The sequence below is a fragment of the Centruroides vittatus genome, unplaced genomic scaffold (assembly GCF_030686945.1).
Source record: "Centruroides vittatus isolate TY-2023 unplaced genomic scaffold, ASM3068694v2 contig_120, whole genome shotgun sequence".
Taxonomy (NCBI): domain Eukaryota; kingdom Metazoa; phylum Arthropoda; class Arachnida; order Scorpiones; family Buthidae; genus Centruroides; species Centruroides vittatus.
Genome location: NW_027120768.1, coordinates 2,018,209 through 2,033,768, shown reverse-complemented (window position 1 = coordinate 2,033,768; position 15,560 = coordinate 2,018,209). Strand labels below are relative to the sequence as shown.

Sequence of the window (15,560 nt, the reverse complement as noted above, 5' to 3'; positions counted from 1 at the left end):
TCTATTGGAAAAATGTGGACTTTAAAAATCTCTGTTAAGCATTACAACTTGTGCTAGTGCATCTTAGCCCTTATTAGACTAGGCCGCCAGGTGGCGCAGCCAGTTGTGCCCTGGCGGCCTAGTCTAATAAGGGCCTTGTATAGAAGCCACAACCAGAATGCTGACCACTCATATTGCTGAACTTCAAAGGAACATTACACAGGCCAAACAGGCAACACAATTAAGTAGGAATGTCTTAAGGCAGGTGTGGCCAACAGTTTTTGCCCCTTGGGACAAATTGGAAAGAAAATTTTTTCAGCCGAATGAAATATTAAAATTAAAAAATGTTAAATACAAAAAAGATTCATTTACCTAAATACATGTTTAAATATATTAGTATTATATTCTAGCAAAGCACATGAATTACTAAGTTAAATTGAATATCACTTGTATATCTTGAATTACTATCTAACATATATTATTTTATGATAAATATTAATATTTTAAATTTATCATTTTTTTTTATTCTGGCACTATCACACAGACGAGTACAAAAATTGTAAATCTCTACAATGGAATTTTTTCAAAAAATAAAGAAGTATCGCGAATCCATTCGACCAATTATTGGAAGTTAAATAGCTAATATTGAAAAATTAATCGCGGGCCGCATAAATTTATTACGCAGGCTGGATCCAGCCTGCGGGCCGTATGTTGGCCATGCTTGTCTTAAGGGGTAACTTTGAATTTGTCTGGAAGAAAGTGTAACTGTTACAGGCTTGTACAAATTTCCAGGTTAACTTCTGTTTGGAAGAGAACACACATCTTACATAGCAACCCTTGTAATTCTGTGTTCAATGGTTTTTGACTTGGATGGTATTACAAGAAAATTATACATTAGCACCTTGCTTTTTTTTTTCTATTCTAGCTTTGATTGTAGTCCTTTTTGAAAATTTTGTGAAATTTTAATTCAGAAAAGTTGCATTTCTAGTTTTATTTATTTTTTAACAGGTTATAATTTCATTTCTCTTAATCTTAATAAAAATTTATTCATATTTAATATAAAATATTAATAAATTAAGATGAATAAAAGATAAATTAAGTTTGTAAATGTTTTATTAATAATAATTGATATTGTATTACTAAAACTCAATATTCTGTTAATTGATATTGCAAAAAATTAAGCAACATTTCCTCACAGGATTGATATAAACAAACTATTGAATATTTACATTAAGTAGCAAATAAAATAATGAATTAGTTGGAAATTGTAAGTACAAGATATGATATTAAATAATAATAGTAATGCCAAGCATTGGAAATATAAAAGAATTATGACATTGGCTGTAAAAAAAATTATTACATTTTGCAGCTTGATCTGACAATTATGCAGCAAAATATAATGAAGTAAGTTTCTAATATCTATGCTGAATTAATAAATTGATATCAATGTTATTGAATGACATATTGATAGATGAAATCAATTCAACAAGAGAATGAATTATTCTTGTTAAAATATTATCTTGTTAAGACTGGAGAAAGTAGAAGCTATGTAGAATTGTACAGAGTCACCAATGAAAGGATAGTAAAATGACAAAAATGTAAGAATTTGTGATTTTCTGATTAATTCTATCATTGACAAATTATAATTACACAAATTTCAATTGTAGAAGTACTATAAGACTGGATTAACTGTCAAGCTAGAACTTAGCTAATTAACTTCATGGATATTAGGTACATTCTAACTATACTTAATCCAGGCATATTTTTGGTCATTAGAATAATTCAGGCATGGTGGTGGTTATGTATTTATAGAAGTGTTGTTAATTTCCTATAAATTTTTTTTATTACTCTTGTAGCATATATAAAAAATGTTCTCTTGTATAGATATTAGGAAAACTGTTAATTTTTTACCTTATCAAAAAAGATCAATTCTAAGGAACTTTTTTTTCCTTTGGTTATCATTTATCATTTTATTTTTAATTTTTTTTAGTATATTCAGCTAATTTACATTTCCTTTTCTACTATCATTTTTTATGTTCCTGAAACTTTTTCTTCCTTACTAAGAATATTGTCATTGAGCTCTTAATAACTTTCAGAATAAATAACCTGAGTTGTATCTATGAATGTTTCTGGCCAATTATAGGTCTAAATTAGTTGTGAGCAGGCCACATGTGACCTCCAGGACTTTGGCAATTTAATTTTTCTCCTGTTTTCTGTTTTGTGTTGTTCATACAAACCAAATTAAGCTGCTGTTTGTGATGAAAATCCAAACCAAACTGGATCAGTAAACATGAGAATAAGCTATATATTACTAGTGTGCATATCATTAGTACGTATTATTTTAATACCTAGTGCACTGGCAGTTAAGAAGTATGCTGGTACTCAGCAGGTTTAAAGCCTGCAATTCCATAAGAAAAAATGAAATTTGAAATTTGCTTGTGGCCTGCATTTAGAAAAGGTTGTTTGTCGCTAATGTGTAGGTTTAGCCAAAACGCTACTCCATTTTATCGTAACCTTATTGTGGTTGTTGCTATAATATTTATCTACCGCAGATTTTTCTGGACTGCTTTAATTTCTCTTGAACCTTGTTGTGTGTTTGGATGTATTCTGTACCCTTGCAAACCAGAACTTCATTTTTTTTTAACACTGATATTTTTAATCTGTTTTATGGCTGGGTAAAAGTAATAAAAACGAACATTAAAATTTAAACCATATTGAAATCATACTTTAGGCCAAAGTCAAGTCAAATCAACTGTGTTATTTCAAGAACTTCTACATACAGATGATGACTCCTATACTTGTTGAATTTATCACTAAGAATATAATTCATGGACTGTGTAGCACTCTCCATTAATTATTAGTATGATTTTGTAATAATGCATTAAACTTAAATCATTACAAGGTATAGAGGGAATTAAATCGGTGGTGTCGATCTTTTACGATAGCCTATTTCTACCTCTGGATTCTAGAGTGTGATGGAAAAATTTGATCCAGATTGGTCAAAGGGTTTAGAAGTGTAAAGGAAATAGACAGACATTCAATTTTTATATATAGACAATTGTAATGCGTACAGAATAAATTTGTTGGAATAAAATTGAATTCAATGAGATAAGACTTTTATATATTCTATTAATTTTTAACACCTATAATAGTCATTCTACATATTGCTTCCAAATGCTCATCACTATCTTAAGCGTTGAAATCTTAAGTTCTATCAAATTAAATAGTTTTATTCTATTTAGAAGTTGTAATTTATTAACTATTTTAATGTAATTGTTCTGTTTTGCATTATTAAGAATAAAGCATTTTGTTAAAGTTTAGAGTTTACAATTAATGAAATAAAGGTTTTATTGTATACTGACCGATAGCATTAAGCAGGATAATCAAATGAAATTACAGTTAGTGGAAATATTGATTTTATTGACTCTGATATTAAAAGACTGTGTTAAAAGAATTAATAAATATCCAAGTTATAATCATTATTATTAATTAATTGGTGTTGTCTGTCTGCTGTCTTTTGCAATATCATTTTTTTACAATAACTTAATTGAAGTAAGAAATAACAAACAAGCAAACAATGATTAAAATTAACATTTAGTTTATAAGCACTGTTTACCTCGTAAGATTGATAACAATTGCCTGTTAACTGCCTGTTGAAGTTGGTAGTGGGAAAAGAACTTAAAAATACATATTTACCTTAAGACAATAACTGTTACTTAATTCTGATTGTTAACAAACAAAAGTAATTGAATATAACCCAGTATTCTTACAAAAATAAAAAATGTAATCACTAAGTTATAAAAGAAATTGACCTTATTATTCCCATTGATGATAATCATTACGAGCAAGTATAAAATTTCAGTTACTACAATTGCATTGTGAACTTGTGAAAAAAAAACAGCATGAAAATCTGTATTTAACATGCAAATTCTGATTTTCATTCCAAGCATGTATTTCTTCTACTTTTAGATAAATAATTAATGAAAAATTTATATAACATTTTCCCTATTAACTCAAAAAGTAAAAAATAAAAAAAAGCAATAATTTTGTTTATAAATCACTTCTGTAATATCTTTAGAATAATTTAATTTTATACTCAAAACTCTTTGAAATTAGATTATTTCAGGAAAAAAAAAATTATAATTTTTTGAAGAGTTCTATTTTATTTATTTCAACTATACTTCTTCCTGTAGACTGGATGAAACTTAATTCTTTCTTACACGAAAAACCTTGACAATCCAGTGTTTTTATATACAACTGCAAACGTTTTCAACCCCTTCGGGGTCTTCATCAGGCACAGCACAAAGGTAGTTTCAAATGCCCGTGAATGGAACCAAGAAACCAAAGCGAGTTCTATTCCAATTTTTGAAATCAAAGAAATTGGAAGATAAAAATGGAACATTATGCACGAGCTATTATCTATTATCTACGCCTGCGTACTATTTACGTTCACCGCTCTTTAAATTTAAAACAATTAATGCAATATTAAGTTATTTGTGGGTGTGGGATTCCCTCATAGCAAAATTTCCATGCTTGCGAGATGTTGATTGCATCCTTGTAGTTGATGCACGTGTTGTGCAAACCCGCTTTATATATCTCTAGGGTCTCCAGCGTTCTGAGTTGGTCCGTGTGTTGTGACATTCTGATTATACGGGCGTTTTTGAGGTCGGCAGTGATTCCCTGCTGTGTGGCATACGTTGCCAGTGTGGTAGATAGTTTATTATTGGCAATGTCGTACCTGTGCTCTCGGAGTCGCTGATGGAGGGAGCGTTTGGTCGAACCCACGTAGACCAGACTTCTATTAAATCTGTCATCCCACAGGGGAACCTCATATACGCCCGGTGCGTGTTTCATGTCCAAATTGTCCTTCCCATTTCGAAGTAAGCTGTAAACTGATCGCGGTCTCCTGTAAGTTATTTTATTTCGGGTGCTGGATGCGATTTCTCTGTATATCGCATCTAAATGGTGGTTGTACTCAACTATTTTTCTTGCACTAATATCTGCGGATCTTACCCCGGCTTGTAGGTTGTTACGAGTATTTCCCCGTGCGTACTTGCGTGCCATGTTGTACACTATTTTTCTATCATAACCGTGTTGAGATGCCACTTCCTGGATACGGCCTAGCTCGGCCACTGTGTCTTCATACTTCGAGTTGTGCGTGAATGCGCGCTTAATTAGTGCCCTAAAAGCCGCTATCTTATACGAATATGGATCCTCCGAGGAAGCTGGGATGAACAGAGGTACATGGCATTGTTTGTAAAATACTTTATGAGTGATTTTATTATCTCTTATTTGAATGTCCAAGTCGAGGAAATGTGCGGAGGTGTTGCTTTTTTGTTCCAATTTAACGCTTAGCCCATACCCGTTGTTGTTCATTGCATTGATAAACTCATTTATGTCTGGTTCTGCCTTCCATATGATAAGGATGTCATCTACATACCTCCTGTAGAGGAGGATGTTGGTAAGGAATGACGGGATTATTTGTTGTTCAAGTCTCCTGATCACTAGCTCGCATAAGTCACCCGATAGTGGGCTACCCATGGGGACACCTCGTTTTTGTACGTATGTTTTGTTATTAAACCGGAAAAAGGATGAGTAACAGAGGATATGCGCCAATTCTAGTATCTGTTTGCGGTGTGTATAGGCGTGTGGTCGGGCGAGTAATATATCCCTGAGCTCGCAAAAGCACGGCTGTATTTTAATGGATGGGAACAGTGATACAAAATCAAGAACGGTGATACACGTTGATTCTGTAGTGGTAAGAACCCTCAATGACTCCACCAGTTCGATCGGATTCCTGATAGCCCAAGGGTACGCCCTCATTTGGTCACACACAAGTTTGTGTATGGCCGATTCTAAAGCCCTGGTGGGGGATCTGGCCTTGTCTAGGACTGGTCAGAGAGAGGGTAGGTCCTTATGAGTTTTGGCAAAGGCGAACAGCCTTGGAACGTCAGGGGACGCCACAACCGCCCTACGCAAGCCCCACTCTCCAGCTAACTTGGTTTGTGTGAAACGTTTCACCCTTGCCTGTAACCTTTGGAGGTATCCATCTTCCGCGTTTTCACAGTCAGTGTCATTGATGTATCTTTGCATCATAGCCTCGTATGTGCATCTCTTCATTAGTACCAGGGACTTGCTTTTGTCAGCTCTGAGGATAACATTGTTTTGTTGCCTTAACCATTTCCTGGATGCATGTATAAGGCTCCAGAACCCGTCATCTTGCCTCCTCTTGTTGTTTTCGCTTATCTTGCTCACCACTTTCCACCTGTAATATTCCTTTTGGACCTCCGGAAGCCCGGTAATCAGGTGTTCCACGTCAGGCATAAACATCAGACACTGACTGTGAAAACGCGGAAGATGGATACCTCCAAAGGTTACAGGCAAGGGTGAAACGTTTCACACAAACCAAGTTAGCTGGAGAGTGGGGCTTGCGTAGGGCGGTTGTGGCGTCCCCCGACGTTCCAAGGCTGTTCGCCTTTGCCAAAACTCATAAGGACCTACCCTCTCTCTGACCAGTCCTAGACAAGGCCAGATCCCCCACCAGGGCTTTAGAATCGGCCATACACAAACTTGTGTGTGACCAAATGAGGGCGTACCCTTGGGCTATCAGGAATCCGATCGAACTGGTGGAGTCATTGAGGGTTCTTACCACTACAGAATCAACGTGTATCACCGTTCTTGATTTTGTATCACTGTTCCCATCCATTAAAATACAGCCGTGCTTTTGCGAGCTCAGGGATATATTACTCGCCCGACCACACGCCTATACACACCGCAAACAGATACTAGAATTGGCGCATATCCTCTGTTACTCATCCTTTTTCCGGTTTAATAACAAAACATACGTACAAAAACGAGGTGTCCCCATGGGTAGCCCACTATCGGGTGACTTATGCGAGCTAGTGATCAGGAGACTTGAACAACAAATAATCCCGTCATTCCTTACCAACATCCTCCTCTACAGGAGGTATGTAGATGACATCCTTATCATATGGAAGGCAGAACCAGACATAAATGAGTTTATCAATGCAATGAACAACAACGGGTATGGGCTAAGCGTTAAATTGGAACAAAAAAGCAACACCTCCGCACATTTCCTCGACTTGGACATTCAAATAAGAGATAATAAAATCACTCATAAAGTATTTTACAAACAATGCCATGTACCTCTGTTCATCCCAGCTTCCTCGGAGGATCCATATTCGTATAAGATAGCGGCTTTTAGGGCACTAATTAAGCGCGCATTCACGCACAACTCGAAGTATGAAGACACAGTGGCCGAGCTAGGCCGTATCCAGGAAGTGGCATCTCAACACGGTTATGATAGAAAAATAGTGTACAACATGGCACGCAAGTACGCACGGGGAAATACTCGTAACAACCTACAAGCCGGGGTAAGATCCGCAGATATTAGTGCAAGAAAAATAGTTGAGTACAACCACCATTTAGATGCGATATACAGAGAAATCGCATCCAGCACCCGAAATAAAATAACTTACAGGAGACCGCGATCAGTTTACAGCTTACTTCGAAATGGGAAGGACAATTTGGACATGAAACACGCACCGGGCGTATATGAGGTTCCCCTGTGGGATGACAGATTTAATAGAAGTCTGGTCTACGTGGGTTCGACCAAACGCTCCCTCCATCAGCGACTCCGAGAGCACAGGTACGACATTGCCAATAATAAACTATCTACCACACTGGCAACGTATGCCACACAGCAGGGAATCACTGCCGACCTCAAAAACGCCCGTATAATCAGAATGTCACAACACACGGACCAACTCAGAACGCTGGAGACCCTAGAGATATATAAAGCGGGTTTGCACAACACGTGCATCAACTACAAGGATGCAATCAACATCTCGCAAGCATGGAAATTTTGCTATGAGGGAATCCCACACCCACAAATAACTTAATATTGCATTAATTGTTTTAAATTTAAAGAGCGGTGAACGTAAATAGTACGCAGGCGTAGATAATAGATAATAGCTCGTGCATAATGTTCCATTTTTATCTTCCAATTTCTTTGATTTCAAAAATTGGAATAGAACTCGCTTTGGTTTCTTGGTTCCATTCACGGGCATTTGAAACTACCTTTGTGCTGTGCCTGATGAAGACCCCGAAGGGGTTGAAAACGTTTGCAGTTGTATATAAAAACACTGGATTGTCAAGGTTTTTCGTGTAAGAAAGAATTTATTTATTTCAGTTAAATATAAGAAATTATGTACCTTCTATCAGTGGAGTTTTATATATAAGTTCAATATAACAATATTTCATCACCTGTATGGTGTCATTATATCTATGTTTTGATGTTTTAATATTAATACACTGATACTTATCTAGAATGAATCACAAAATTAGAATAACTAATTGCCACCCTGATACAGATGTGAATGGCTGATTAGAATTTACTTAGAGATTACAGTATAAAAATAGTATTAATCATATTCATATCTATGAACTTGTTAAATATATATATATATATATATATATTATAATTATATATTAAATATATAATATATATATATATATAAATGAGTACAGTAATAAAAAAAATGAGTACAGTAATACCTCAACTTACGCGATTTTCAAATCTCGACGATTCATCTTTTGTTTGAGGTCCACGCAACTCTTGATTACTCATTCCCCCACACTATTGTTCAGCTTACATGTTCAGACGTGTCGCATGGAATTGACGCGTAGCTACAATTTATTTTGTGTTATTTATTTCTGTGTTTGTTATATCTATGGAGACTTGAGAGACTCTACTATGTCATCCAAACGAAGTAGAACCGATTCTTCTGCATCAAACAAAAGAAAAACTTTATCTTTGGAATGTTAAGTTAACATTATTAAAGACTTTGATATGAAAATGAAAATTTGTGAATTGGCAAAGAAGTTTGATCTACCAGAATCGACGGTCAGAACAATTATAAAAGATAAAGAAAAAATTTTCGAAGCTGTGAAAACTTGACAGAAGGCCTCAGTTCAATTGAATAGGGGTTACATATTTTAGAAAATATAGACTCCAACGAAGAGCACATTTCTTCTACAAAATGAGAAATAAAAAATTATTAGCATGCTACGAGGAAATTTTGCGGGAGAAAAAAAGCTTTGAGTCGTCAGACGAATTTGTTGGATTTTATGAAGCCTTCTACATCAAAATAACTTCGATTTACGATTTTAATAATATAATTTGTTATACATATGTATTATCTAAGATTTTATTAAACATTTTTTTTATAAATTATTGTTTTCTTTTGTCTCCAGCCCCAATTAAAAATAACTTGTATTTATATGCGAAATTATACCCCAACTTACGCGGTTATCGCTCGGTCCCACCTATCACGTAAGTTCGGGGTATTCCTGTAAGTGAAATTTCACTTCCTAATTGGATTTCCTTATTAAAATACAAAATTAATAGCCACGTTCAGATTGTCCTTAATATATTTTGCTCTTAGTGACAATACAAATGAAAATATTAATTTTTTTTATTATTGATTTTATAAACTTTGTAATTTAACAAAAAGGAAAAGTTTTCATTTAATTATCTTCTACAATAAAGAGTTAATACTTTTAATTATGTTCAGCTTGCAAATTTCACACACATTTTTGAGAGTGCATTTTTAAATCATAATTATATAATCTGATTCACTTCTTGAAATTGGCACTAAATCGAGTGTTGCACTAAACTGGAGTATCTCAATTGATATGAATTGTATTCTCATCACTACAAATGAGTGTTCAAAAGTCAAATGATTTGATGATAATGATGCTGTTTTCTTGCAAAATCATATATTTAGTAATTCATAGATACTGAAGGGTTTTTATTTAATATTTATGGATGGAAAAGATCTATTCACAAGTAAACTTATGAATGGATTTTTTCTATAAATATTTAAATAAAAACCTGACATGGAAATCATACAGTAACCTATGTAAAGAGGGATTGCATGGTACCAAACATTTTTTCTGTTTTGGCAGGTTGTTTTATGCCTTCATATATATATAGGTCATAGGTTCTCCAAAAAAAAGTTATCATTTTAAATTATTGTAAATATGTTAATTATTATCTGAGAATGTTGTAATGTACATTTAAAATGTTGGAAAACTATCCAAGTTTCAAATTTGCCCATTATAATTTCTCGATGCATGCGCCTTGTGTCGCATGGCACACATCCAACCAACCAATACTCATATTCTTCTTAAGCTCACTAGGGCATGTCTGTTGTCACTCTTCCCACGGCAGTCACAATTCTAAGGCTGCCACAAATTACTTGTGCTGCACAATGACGAGCAATTCCAATTTTGTGAATGCCAGAACACAAAATGCCTTCTCTGTTGTAGTGTAACTATTTTTATTTATCTGCTTCCTAGAAGTAGTAGACAGGGTGTTTAAGTGCAGATGGGAGAGGAAACTCAGATACTCTATCAATTGGTTTATGTCACATACTTCTCAGATAATAATAAACATAATTACAGTAATTTAAAATGGTAGCATTCATTTGGAAGCCCTGTATATACTGTACATACCTATATAATGATTTTTATCTTAGTCTTTAATAAAATTTTTAATTACTAAGATTTAAAACAACTCTCTAATTTAATTATACAAATAATCATGTATTAATTTTCACAAAAATAAATACGAGAATTTACAATTTTGTAGTTAATGACATTTTTGATGCAAGATTAAATGTAAATTCAATTTTTGTCCCAGAATAAAATAATTTATTTCAAAATAAAGCAAAAGAACAGAAAATAGAACAAAATATTTACGATTAATATATTATTAATGCCTTTTATTCAAGTAAATTGATTTACCATTTACCTCGCTCGTTATTTTATTGATTTTCTTTCCTTATTACCAGGAACATTATTACATGATTGAGAAAATTTAAAAGAAATGAAACTTTCCATATTTTTTTCCTTAAAAATATTAAAACTTAAAGAGCTATAGAACAGTTTATAATAATATTTATAAATTATACAGGACTATTTAAAAATATTTTATAGATTTTTAACAAAGAATTTTATTATTAAAATAAGTCTGAGATGAAGTGAAGGAAATAAACATATTTTTAACTCTAAGGTTAAAAGTTTAATGCTAAATTAGATAAGAAAAGAATGCTTGATTGATTTTAATGCCAAATTTTAAACTTGTAAAATTTTATGACTGAAAGAACATAAGACATATGACAAGACACAAGATTTATTATTTTGTGACACTGTAGAGGTTAAACATTATCGAATTGGCAGACAGGTTGTAACAATAATAAATCAATAGGAATTGTCTGTGTGCTTGGAATTTAATAATTTTCTTAGGTAATGGCATAATGTCTTGACACAATCGAACTGTAATTTAAAATTATATGTATTTCTTTTTAAATTTAATTTTATTAAATTGTATATTAAATAAATTTTACACTTCAAAATTAATTTAGCATTTTTTAAAAACATATCAGAAGTGTCTTCTATGTTTGATTTTTGAGACAAAAGAACATACAAATGTTTTAAAAATCTTCATACTTCTTTGGTTTTGAAGTCATAATTTATTTGAAAATATAAATTTTAATTTAATATTATTTAAATTTTTGATATTAAATTTTTTTTCATTATATAAATGTTTTCCTTCCCTGTAACTTGACATGCTATTTAAAATACCTTACATAAAATTGTTTTTAATAATGTAAAACAGGTCGGCAGCCTTTTTGTTCCTAAGGGCGCAATAAAAAATTTTAAAATTTGTCGAAAAAGTTTAATTTTTGAAAAGACAAAAAACATAATGTTGTAATAAATTAACAATGAAAAACCTAGTGTTCTAGACCAAACATTAGATGTTGGTCTGAGTGACGAATCAAGAGATGCCAAGGTATCTCATAATGTAGAAGTAGGGTATCTCATAATGGGGTAGAAAAGAATTAGAAAGCATGGGAGGTCAGTGTGGAAAGGAATATTGAAAAGAAAGAAGATTGGAAGAGGGAGAAGCAGAAGAGCATCTATGCTAAGAAGAAAAGGAAGGAGTAGGTGGAGGAATTGATATTAATATTTTTAAATTTGATTAATATTTTTAGAAATGCATCTTTATAAACAAAATTGCTGATTTATGCCTACAAAATAAATTGTATGAATATTATTTATCAATTTTTTATTACTTCTATTTTGGTAGATGTAGGAAAATTACATGCATTAATATTTTATATGCAATATAAAGATTAAATCTAATAAGATTATCAAATTCAAAAATAGCATTGTTCGAATTTAACAACTCATATTTGACCTAATATATTGTTTTTTTTTTAGTCAAGGCATACTTCAAAGAAATTGAATTTCATTCCTGAAATTCTAATTTAAGTAATGTTGTTTGTAATTCAACATTATTGTCATTTTTCTGTCTTATATTGATTCAATAATTTCATTTGTTGGAAAGAAATCATTTGAAAAATACTTAGCGATTGTAATAGAAAATAACTTAATAGTTATTTATTTTAATAAAATTAGAAACAAATTGTAAGTGGACTTATTTATACATCAACTTTATAAGAACTGTAAGGTACTTTCTTGACTGTTATGTATATAACATGGAAAAGTATTGTAATCATGTCAAATTTGACCCTCTAGATTTTTTGCAAATTTTGACATTTTGAGGCCTCCCGAACAAAAAAAAAAGGATAAAACTCCATGTGTTTGTATGTTGGCATCTATTTTGTTTAATATCTCAGGATGAGGTAAAGATAAGAAATGAAATTTGGCATGATAACTTGTATATAAGAGGGCATTGATGCTACTAAATTTTGCAGTATGGAACTTAGGGTGGGGAGATAGATGGAGGGCCATATGGGGTAAGATGTAATGAAACTTTTACTTGTGTGAGTTTAAGCTCTTTTTAGAAACTCATTGCTACCCTAAAAAATGAGCCTTTTGCCTTTTTATAATAATTAGTAATATAAAATTATTTTTTCATAAAATCTCATAACAGATGGTGCCATACACAATTGCTTTTCTGGCTGTTACAATGTAACACAGGAAAGTATTGTAACTGTGCCAAATTTAATCCTTTGGGTTTTTTTGCAAGTTTCAAAATTTTGAGACCTCAAACTCAAAAAAGTAAAAAAGAAAATTCTAAAGGAAGATATTTAATTGTTTAATCATAGAAAGGTGCCTTTTTGATATTGTGTGGTGAACACAAGGAAACTAATATCATTAAAGCTCTGAGAAACTTAAGACTTAAGCTTAATGTACTATTGTTTTATAAGGTTTATTTGTAAATAAAATAGTTACTTCTAATCATATAAAATATAATAAACATTAAAACTTATAATCGTATTTAGATTGATATTAATGTAATAAATTCTTTTATTTCTATTAATGACTCTACTTAAAGATAATTTAGAACTTTAAAATGATTCTCATAAATCATTAGTAAAGTTAATTTTGTTTGTAATTCTGATTAAATATTTAATTACAAGTATTTTATTTTAAATTATATTTCAGATAGAATTAGAGAGACTTAATACTGCAACAGATTTAATAAATAGATTGGAAATTGAATTGGATGTAAGTAGTGTGTATTTAATTAATTTTTAAATATCATTCAAATAATTATTTAATTTATTACAACTGACATGTAAATAGCTTCCAAGCCATATTGATCGGGAGAGTACACATACACTCATCAACTTGACAATACATTGATAGAAGAATCGGGAAAAACATGAAAATTTTGATGTAAAACAAAAAAAATTACATAAGTTAATCACCAATCATTTAGTTATTAATAAAATATTAATTGTTTATTATTCAAAATTTAATCATTATTATTCTTATAAACTCTATATAATAGTCAAATAATGTCATATTTTTAAGTAAGACATGCTAATTACCGAACATACTACTTTAAAGCTACATTTTTAAGTATTTAAAATTTGGAAGTGATTAGATGCTCCTACTTGGCAGAACTTTTATATGGAGTGATTTTATTGCTGTTTAATATTGACTTTTTGTTTGATGACAAATTCATTCATTTTTTAAATTATTGAAAAAGTTATGAATAGAAAGGTTTATACTTCTACTGATTAAATGAATAATAAGATCGAAATGGAATGGGTGGAAAAATGGTATCGTGCCAAGCTACTATCTGGCATTTGTCTCTGCTCTAAAAATCTGTTTTTTTTTTTTTTTTTTTCTTTTTTTTTCTGTTGAAGTGCTCTAAAGTTCTTATTTTAAAGAAGCCAGTTTTTATGAATTTCTTTAAATTAATAAAGTTTTTAAATTAGACTATTTTATATTTAGAAAGTTTTTAAGTGGAGAATAGAAAGGAAAAAAAGGAGGCTTTTAAAATTGAGCTTAACATATTTCTAGATGAAATCATTTTAAAATATTGATGTATATTTTGGAAAATAGTAGAAAATATAATATGGAATACTCTTGGGAATATAATTTAAAATACATCAATGTTTTAAGCTATATTTACCTAGTAAATATTTTAAGAATATTCTATTTAAATGCATTTCTCTATTTCCCGTTTGGAGAATTTGAGGATAAACAGTTTAATTCTGAAAAGTTAAATATATAAAAAAAGAATAATAAATTACTTCTGAATTTTAAGCAAGATACACATTGGCATAAGAGCCACTACGAAGTAGATACAAACTGCCAGCTTGTCCCATTTCAGAACTGTTCCCAATTCATTAGGAGTTAGAAATATCTCAACTTTTGTCAAACATCTGTTTGTTCAACGAATCAACTTTTCATGGCTAATGTTTAAATAATTTCAACCAATCACATTCTAACTCATTTTGTTTGTTTGTATGACAGTGTGACTCTTGCTTAGATGTTCTGTAATACATTAATCAAATAAGTTATATTTCTGAACCTTTTATTTATTTTCCTGGCTTAAATCTATAGAATGTTGGTCCAAATCCAGCTTTTTTCCAGATTATTTTTTAATTTGAATAAAATTGAATTTAAATAAATATTCAAGTCTTAATTTTTGATTTTGTGGCATCTCTAATATAAAAATATAGATAAGAAAAGTAAAAATGTTTTTGATTATGTAAAGCAATATTTTTAATTGTAATTTGATATGTATTTTGATTTTATTTTTTAAAATTTATTTTATAATCTGTTATTTGAAAACAGGAAGCACGTTCCAATTTTAGATTGTTATTGAGTGAATCATCTCAAAAAATAAATCAGTTAACCGGTAAATTAGGGTCTTGTATTGAGAAAGCTCGGCCATATTACGATGCTCGCATTAGAGCTAAAGAGGTAAGTTCATATGAAAGCAGTATTTGAATGTGATATCATAAATTAAAAATTTTAAAATACAGTTTTTATCAATTTTCAGATTCAGGCGGAATCACAGAAAGCTGCCCTACGTTATGAAAGAGCAAGCAGTGCTCATACTGTAGCTAAGGAAATGGTTCATTTGGCAGAAGAAGGTTTGCAGAAAGAAGGAAGAACATTTGATCCTGCATGGCAAGAGATGCTCAATCATGCAACCAAAAGGGTAAAATATAATTATTAGATATTTTAATAATAATAAACATATTACATTTTTCAATATTTAAATT

The 15,560-nt window shown here is 31.3% G+C and overlaps 1 protein-coding gene across 2 annotated transcripts in view; it reads left to right on the top strand.

Moving 5' to 3' along the window:
- LOC136984668 (SH3 domain-binding protein 5-like) overlaps nucleotides 1-15,560 on the top strand; it is a 40,810-nt gene that overhangs the window by 1,812 nt on the left and 23,438 nt on the right. For both annotated transcript variants that reach the window (XM_067281752.1, XM_067281746.1), the window contains exons 2-4: nucleotides 13,480-13,542; nucleotides 15,127-15,255; nucleotides 15,335-15,496. In XM_067281752.1, coding sequence (XP_067137853.1) covers nucleotides 13,480-13,542; nucleotides 15,127-15,255; nucleotides 15,335-15,496 — 354 coding nt within the window. The remainder of the gene's footprint in view (nucleotides 1-13,479; nucleotides 13,543-15,126; nucleotides 15,256-15,334; nucleotides 15,497-15,560) is intronic.